This window comes from Alligator sinensis, unplaced genomic scaffold, assembly GCF_000455745.1.
Source record: "Alligator sinensis unplaced genomic scaffold, ASM45574v1 scaffold628_2, whole genome shotgun sequence".
Taxonomy (NCBI): domain Eukaryota; kingdom Metazoa; phylum Chordata; order Crocodylia; family Alligatoridae; genus Alligator; species Alligator sinensis.
The window spans coordinates 5,367,917-5,376,458 of NW_005841833.1; the positions used below are offsets into that span (position 1 = coordinate 5,367,917).

Genomic DNA, 8,542 nt, shown 5'->3' on the forward strand with positions numbered 1-8,542 from the left:
CCCCATCACACCCAAACGCCCCCACCCGCGGGGCCGGCCCCACCTACCTTGCCGCTGCCCGCCGGGCCCATGACCAGCTGGGCATAGCGGGGCATGGCTGCGGGCTCCCCGCTCCCGCGGGCTCGTGAGGCGAGGCGAGGCGAACGGCACAAGTGTGACCCCGCCGCTCTGCCGTAGCGGGCAGGACCCGGGCGACGGGGTGCCGCGAGGCTCAGAACGGCCCGGCGCACGGAGCGCGCTTCCGAGTGTCAGCGGCCCGCGCCTGCGCAGACGCGAGGAGCCCGTGTGCCCTGGTCCTTGCGGCGCCGGGGGAGCCGGAGCCGGAGCCGGAGCAGGAGGGGGGCTGGTGTGTTTAGTGCACAGAAAGATGGAGCCGCCTGTTGTGCAGCCGTCTAACTATTGGGTTTTGTTCCTGTAAAACTGATGGCTACATTTGCGCGCTCTCTCTCGCCAGAAAACATTTGTAGTAACTGAACTGAAGTATTACATTGAGAATTTTCCCCACGAGCACGCACTTCAGGAATGGGGCCCAGGAAAGCTTTGTTCGAATACGAACCGCCTGAAAACAGGAACAGCTCCAAAAGTTGCCCCATGTGAATTAAATCAGGGGAGTCCAGTGTAATCTTAGTGATGAACAACGTGCGCACAAGCACGAAGGACTGCTGAAACCCGTGGGCAGGCGCTTTGTGGACCTGGGCAGACGAGGCTCTTCGGGGCAATCCGATCTCTCATTAGACCAACTCAAATAATTGGAAAACTTCTTTGCAAGTTTTCGGGTACCAGTTGAGCCAAAGACACTTGTCTGCCTTTGTCCTCAGGCCCACACGCTTGCAGAGCTGGACCTAACTTGGTGAACATGCCCCGGTCTCAGCAGCGGCATGGAATTCCCTGCCTCGGTCTCCATCTGTAAAATGGGCACAGCCAGAGTTTGCTTGTGGGGCGCTTCTCAGGGAGGAGCTGCACGTGGGCAGGCTACAGGCAGCACGAGAGGCCCTGAGGGTCGCCCCGCCCGCACTTACTGCAGGCGGTGCCCGGGCCTCCTTGAGGTCTCCCCTCCAGGGGAGGGCCCTCTGCGACCCTGCTTAGCTTCGCTTAGCCTTTCTTCTACGGCGGCCGCGTAGGCTCAAAACAAACCCACCCAACCGCCCTCAACGCCTCCCCGAGCAAGCCTCTCGCTGACGTCACCCGGCCTCCTCCGAGCTCTCGCGAGAGGCCGCTGCTCTCGCGGGACGTCGCATGTGGTGCGGCGGGGTCCAGGCAGCCGCCTAGTCCAGTCTCACTGCGGCCTGAGGGGCCGCGCGGGTGAGCACCGTCTGCGCGCCGGGCTCGACGTGGCGGAGTGCGCGATGCCCGACGGCCGCGGGGACCGGCGGAGCAGCGCCCGGGTGGACGCCGACTGCCCCCTGCGCGTCCTCTACTGCGGAGGCAAGTCCGGGGGGGGCAGCTCTGCCGCACCCCGCCACGTGGGCTGCTGCCCGTGGGGCCGGGGCCGTGGGTGGGCGTCAGGGCCAGAGAGGAAACGGGGCTGGGAGTGACGGCATAGCTTCATAGGTCATGATGGTGGGAGTGAGGTCATAGTTTCATAGGTCGTGATGGTGGGAGCGTGGTCATAACCAGCGCCTCCTGTGGCAGACAAGGGGGCCAGGCCCCCGTGGTACAAGGCCCAGGCGAGGTGGTCAGTCCAGAGTTACATCACTGCGACTCTGCACCTGAAGGGGAGTCCCGTGCTCACACTTCTGGGTTACTTGCTCTGGCTAGGCCCGTGACATGCCAGGTTTCAAGGTGGATACCGTGCGTATAAAGCTAAGTCCAGACGAGCGAGGTTGGAGCTACTGAATTCGTTCGGAGGAACGTGAGGTTGCCAAGACTCGGGTCCCGACTTAGTCTTACGCAGACGTCGAAGTTGTAGCAGTCTCGGGTGCCGCCTGCGTGTGAAGAAGCCGGCATGGCAAGGCTCGTTCCTGAAAACCATATTAGCGTGCAATTAAGGAGGGCGACACCTGCCCGGGTCTCACCGTCCCTTCTTGCAGCGCGCCGCTCTCCGTGTAGCAGTGCGCGTCGGTTTCTCTGAAGGCTGAATTTAGGACCGTCAGATTGAGCAAATGCATTTTCATTAGAGCAATATAGGGAAAGCGTTGCAGAGCCCAGATTATATCATCTATGTCACTGGTTTTTTGCTCCTCTTACCCTATGCTGTTACTACTGGGCTCCATCGACAAGGAAAGGTAACCGCTTGAATGCAAAAGGTAGTGAAAATTGATGCTGGTTTGGTGAACACCTTGCAATACGAGTCTCATTCTTGTCAGGACGTGACTTAGTAGATGGTAATTCAGATAACTTTAGAGGGGCGTGAACTTGGGTAACTTGCCTTTTCCGAGGTACGGTCACTACCGCAGGCCTGTGCTCTGCTTTGTTAGCAGCCCAGCGTGGGTAATGTGAGAAGGGAGAGGTAGGTAGTTGTGTTCAGTCTGACGCAAGTCGGAAGACGGGGTAGGTAGCACAGCACCTGGTGACATGAACTTGAGTTCACAAAAGCTTATGCTCTGCCTATATATCTTAGCTCGTAAAGGTCCTTCTCTGCCCTGCTTTCGAGCATAAGAAGTCATGGTAATGGCGCGAGAAGCTGTCCGAACTAGAAGGATGAGGGGGTTGTTCTTAATACCCAGCAAGGACATTTCAATTTAACAATCTCTCTCTTCCTTCCCCAGTCTGCTCGTTGCCAACGGAGGTGAGTTCATTCAGCGTTGTTTGAGTTTGTTTTCCCCTCGGTGTCCCGACAGTGCTGCTTTGCCTACGGTACTTCCTCTTGATTTCCATGCCACAGCTGGTATCTGGTTGAAGACCATACAGATTTAGTCGCTGCTTTAGGTTTAATCGGTTAGCAGAGAGGCAGCTAAGCTGGCTGGCAAATGGACCTCTTGGTCTCTAAGAAACTCTCTGGCTTCCTGTGAGGTAGCACAAAGCCCCATCCCAAACGGGTTGGAGAAGCCCTGTGTTGCTTGTTTCTGTTTCCCATCCCCACATGCAGTCAGGTGAGAGAAAATGCTACCTGTGCATCATGCCGTGAGCCTGCTGCTAAATTGCCCACTAACAGAACTGCTGCGTGTGTTTGTGCTGCATCCTGTAGTTTCCTGGTTCACCATGTGCATGTGCCCTTTCTTTCCAGTACTGTGAATACATGCCTGATGTGGCTAAATGTAGGCAGTGGTTAGAGAAGAACTTCCCAGATGAGTTTGCAAAGCTTACAGTAGGTAAGAACATCTTTCTTTGTTTTCCAGTTGGGGTAATGACAATCCTGTTAAACTGTGGCACAGCCTGCTGCTGGCCCTAAATATTTTACTGCCTTCCTGTGATTCGCATAACTGTGCTGCAGTAACCTTGCACGTTCCTCACTGCCCTATCTCTTTCTATCACGTCAAGTCTAAAATACAGATCCTCTCTTTTGGAGACTGCAAAACCCCTTTTGGATACCTTACAAATACTAGTTTGGCAACAGATGGGAGTACTTTAATTCTCTCGTGTGGTCTCCGGAAGGGTTAGAAATGTCCTATTGCTGTTCATCATCTGTTCAGTTAAGGTCACATCCCTTTAACCAGTAAGGGTTATTTAACCCACTTTAAATGACCTTAGGTAGAAAATGGGAAATCCAACCTGTCTAAACAGGCAGGATTACAGAAACAAAGGGGTGTTTAAGAAGTGGTCGCATTTGGAATGACAGTAGTGAACTGCTGTGTATCTGCTATATGAAGAGGCTTTTGGATTGGTGAATTTATCCTGAAGCTGAGGTGTGTCTTGAACATTGGGAATATAATTTACACATTATATCTAAAGCATCAGATAGCCCCAGTGTCTACAGAGGGGGATGCTGAACTAATAGAAGAGGAATTAACATTTCTTACAAGACACACAATCCTCTTGCGGTTGCAGAATTTCAGGTGTGTGTCGGTCCACTATTAACTTAGGTTTTTTCTTTTTTTTTTTTCTTTTTTTATAAAGAAAATTCCCCTAGACAAGAACCTGGGGTAGGAGAAGGTCAAGGAACAGCAGGAGAAGAAGAAGAGAAGAAAAAGCAAAAGAGAGGCAAGGTCTAAGTAGCTGCTTGTGGTATTGCTTTATATGTGGTCGGGAGAATTCTGTCTACCCAAGGATGATTTTTTGGGAGCTTCCCACCCTTTGGCCATTTTCAGACCTCACTGGGGCTGAGATGCACAAAGCAGATTGCAATCCCTGGAACTGGATAGCAGAAGAATTGTCTGCACAGTGTTGAGCATCTCAAAATTAAGGTAGTGACAATATCAAAAGACTCAGGCTGGCTTTCCTGACCATTCAGGCCAGTGCTATGACATTTATTCAGAGAAGACTGTTATTTAATACGTTGCCTTCTCTACTGGCATTTTAAGAATGTGTCCTGAAATATTCCCTTTCTGCTGGACTGTGGCAGTAGCTGAAAAGTTCTTGCGGAGAGTACAGCTAAACTCCAGTGTTGTCAATTGAGCTGTTTTGTTCCCAGAAACTTTATGGGATGCTTAGTGATGAAGTGTATGTATTAAGGATCCTAAATCCGTTGCCATGTACAATACTTGGGGAACTGTCTAGTGACAGTTTTTGATTACTGTGGAAGGTCTGCCTAGCAACAGCTACCGCCTTCTTGAGACTTGCTGGGCAAACTTCTACTTTCAGGAGTTGGCAACGCTGCCAGCATTGGTTTCCTCCTCCTATGTGCCACGCAGGAAAAAAAATCCCAGCACACAATTCATATGTGCACATTGAATTGTTTAGCTTCCTGACTAGTTGACGTGTAATGGAATTACTTCCACTAACTGCAGTGTCCTTTTTTGGCAATACTAATAGCAGGCTCCCAGGGGCATCTTTCACACTTGAATTTGCAAGCGACTTAGACACTGATCTATCTGAATTGTCTACCCAAAATAATTAACATTCTTTCCATGCCAGATCTGAATAGTTATGAATACATATTTGCTTGTGAGGTGCCCATTATGTCTATGGCTCTCCATAAATGACTGCTAATCGCTCAGTAAGCTTCAGTTTTAAGGCTGAATGTGGTTGCAGATGTATTGTTGAGTTCTCTGTCTTGCTGCTGTTAATGCCTTGGTAACCAGTCATGTTTGCCTCTTTAGAAGGATTTGTGGAGCGAAACAATCCTTTGCGTTATGCAGACTGGACTTTTCATCCACAGATTTCAGAGTACTTCTGCCCCCTGTATTAAATGAGCATTCAAACAATAGGGCCATATTGCAATCCAGTCTTATTTTCCAGTGTGAGTGTTTTAAAATGCTTAGTTCTTTTCTTCTAGAATTTGAAATTTTGCAAGGAATTGGGATGATTGAGCTTGGGTAGGTCGGGCAGTAAGAATTGTTACTGGGAGTTAGGGGGACCAAAAAGAACCAGAAAAACAGAGGAAGAAGCAAAAGAAACCCCCCCAATGCGTGACACCTGGCTAGTTATTAGTCACTTATATGGTAACATCCCGAGGACCCCAGTCAGGACGGCTGCTCCTCTGTTGTGCAGTGCTAAGCACAATGTAAGTGGTTGGCAAGCTCTGGCCCAGAGAGCTTGGAGTTAAAGAAAAAAAGAGCTAACGTGTGAGCCTTTGAGGGGAAAAAGCTTCAGAGACGCTTCCAAACCAGGGTGGTTTTTGTCACCGCTGAAGAGAGCAGGGCTGGGTGTAAAACCTGTTAGTCTCCCTCCCTCTCTAAACCCCACAGGTTTTGATAACAAAAACCCTCTTCTAAGCCTCACCTTCTCTGGGCGGGAGAACTCCTGGACTCCAAAGACTGTAGCTACCTTGGCTTTGAGAGTCTGACTGAACCTGATTACGCTGGTGTCAAGCAGAATAACTCATTCGTGGTTGGGCAGTCGCACGGCATTGGGTGAGATCGTAATCTGGCCCCAGGAGTCCTGATGGGCTGTGTGGACATCTTGTGTGCATTGCTCAGCAGTTAATGCCTGATGGCTCAGGTCTGACGTAAAAACAAACGGCAAATAAGTTGTAGAAGCCTGTAAAAGTTCAGCTGACTGGTAACTGGGGTCAGTTTTGAAGAGATGCAATGCTCTCGCTAATTTGGATTGGCATCGGGTACTAGAATCCTGCACAGAAACATGGACCTGATGCCTGGACAAATGCACGCTTACATTGGTGTAGTTAACTTTGGTTTTTTCCACTAGTTTTCTCACCAGAGCAGACGGGCCAGCAGCTATCAGGAGTACCTGCTTGCAGCCAGTACTATTACGGTGCCTTGCCACAGGGGGAACAAGACATCTGTTAGAGCAGGGGTGGGCAAAATGTGGCCCAGGGGCTGGATGCAGCCCACCAGGCCCATGGGGCCCCTAAAAAATTTAGAAAATTAATATTTGTTTGCCCGGGGCTGCCTGTCATGCGGCCTTTGATGGCTTGCCAAAACTCAGTAAGCGGCCCTCTGCCCAAAATAATTGCCCACCCTTATGTTAGAGGGAAAGCCTAGGGATGCAGAGTCCACAGAAAGTTTACCATGGAGATTTGTTTCTGATTTAAACTACTACTTAATGGACCTGGTTAAAGTTAGTCTTCCCTTTATTGGGAACGTGTAACGTTCCAAGTGACTATATGTGCCTGTAATTCACAGCATTTAAAAAACTGAGTAATGGTGGTAGAAGTCTGCTCAAATCCCATTGTTAGGAACACTGCAAATTACTTCTCAAATCTAATATATTTCAGCCACTGCACTGCTCTGAGTAGAAATAAAAAATTAAAATTAAAGCTACAGCCTTGTTGCCATGTATATATTACTGTTTCTTATAATATTGCAGGGTTAAGAGTTGCCCATCGGGTGTCATACTACGCACACATACACAATGAATGTAGATTTACAAATTCAAGCGAAGGGAGGCAAATTCTTTCAGCTCCCATGTGGGAAGAAAAATGGCATCTCAAACGCCTATTGTTTTTAATGCACGTAGAGCATTCTGTAGATACTGACCTAACTCTGTGTGATCTCAAAGGTGGCAGAGGTCAGATAAAGCAGAAGAAGAAGACTGTGCCACAGAAAGTGACAATAGCAAAAATTCCAAGAGCAAAGAAAAAATATGTCACGAGAGTGTGCGGCCTTGCAACTTTTGGTGAGTTGATTTTTGCCAGCTGGACACTTCCAGTGCTGCTGGCTTTGCTGTTTGCTTAGATTAACTCGGTTCTTCATGCTTGGTGAGTTAATGATGTAAGGGAAGAGATGGGTAACAGCTAAGCCATTTTCTCCTTCCCCGCTTGGTACCACCTCTTTCTGTACTGCTGTTTTTGTTCTCCTCTCGTCTCTGCTTCATCGCAGCCCTCCTTAAACATCAACTGCAAGCCAAATATTCTCTTTTATCTACAATGCCTGAACAGCAACATTTGCCTAGACCTGTCCTGTTACCTTTTATGTTGATTTTGATCTAAGTGCTATGAGCATTTGTATGCTATAGAAAAGACTTAGTGTAAAGGGAACTAACAAGTCTTATAGCCTGCAGCTGTTTGCAAACAGGGTCTAATGTACAATTACAAAATCTTAGCAGAATAAAGCGTGTTGTTAATAATAACTTTAATTAAAACATTCTCCCTTCTCTTGGTATAACTTTAGTCTGTATAACAGTTTCTTTCTTCCTGAGATAACCTTTGTCTGTTTTAAAAGTCCTTATTTTCTTTGTGATTGTCTTTAAAAAGCTGATAGAAACAAGGATTCAGCTTCTCCTTGATGCACTTTAGTAAACTCAATGTGGCTCCCTTCTTGTTAAATAACTTGGTTTATGAGGGGTCAGTTTAAGTGAAGGTGACTCCATGGTAACTAAACTTCTTAGAAATGAATTCTTTGCCACCACACACAACTGGTACGTCCCCAAAATAGGAACATCTTGGGGCCACCTGAAGAAATGTTGCATTTTAAAATAGGTGTCCCGTGAAGAGCTAGGCCAAATTTGGGAATAAATGATCTTATATATGGGTGACGGAGTGTGGCTCTGCTTTGACTAGAAGTGGTGATGCAGGTTAACTCCAGAGCTGCCCCTGTTGCTTCCATAATTAAAGCAGGGTTTATATTTTGGGGGTTAAGCTTGAGAAGAAATGTGTATGATGCTGACTCTTATTTCTGCCAACTTTCTTATGTAAACAGAAATCGATCTTAAGGAAGCACAACGGTTTTTTGCTCAAAAATTCTCCTGTGGTGCCTCAGTAACAGGAGAGGATGAAATCATCATTCAAGGAGACTTTACAGATGACATTATTGATGTAATACAGGAGAAGTGGGCTGAGGTAAACAAGGATCTTGGTTTATCATTTTTCTTTTCTTTTCTTTTTTTTAAATCCAGATCCTAGTCTTCCATTCTGTAGCTGTGAGGCTGCAGCCCATGACTTTGATATATGAGTCTGAAAATTGTTTACCATCCCCGCTTAGCCACAGAAATGTCTGATATCAAAGTAAGAGCCCGCGGTGGAGACTGAGAGACCACTTCTACATTCATTGTAATCCTTCATAGACGCATGAAACCTAAGAATCTCCCCCAGCATCCAACCCCC

General features: G+C 48.1%; 2 protein-coding genes across 2 annotated transcripts in view; one reads left to right on the plus strand and one right to left on the minus strand.

Annotated features, from left to right (window-relative positions):
• The window catches only part of GPN3 (GPN-loop GTPase 3), a 9,248-nt gene extending 9,001 nt beyond the window's left edge, over positions 1 to 247 (minus strand). The window contains 1 exon segment of the mRNA XM_006015213.3: positions 48 to 247. Coding sequence (XP_006015275.1) covers positions 48 to 95 — 48 coding nt within the window. The 5' untranslated portion in view covers positions 96 to 247.
• Positions 94 to 8,542, plus strand: part of DENR (density regulated re-initiation and release factor) — a 9,151-nt gene continuing 702 nt past the window's right edge. The window contains exons 1-7 of the mRNA XM_025199893.1: positions 94 to 124; positions 1,201 to 1,425; positions 2,709 to 2,728; positions 3,167 to 3,251; positions 3,997 to 4,080; positions 7,000 to 7,116; positions 8,139 to 8,278. Coding sequence (XP_025055678.1) covers positions 94 to 124; positions 1,201 to 1,425; positions 2,709 to 2,728; positions 3,167 to 3,251; positions 3,997 to 4,080; positions 7,000 to 7,116; positions 8,139 to 8,278 — 702 coding nt within the window. The remainder of the gene's footprint in view (positions 125 to 1,200; positions 1,426 to 2,708; positions 2,729 to 3,166; positions 3,252 to 3,996; positions 4,081 to 6,999; positions 7,117 to 8,138; positions 8,279 to 8,542) is intronic.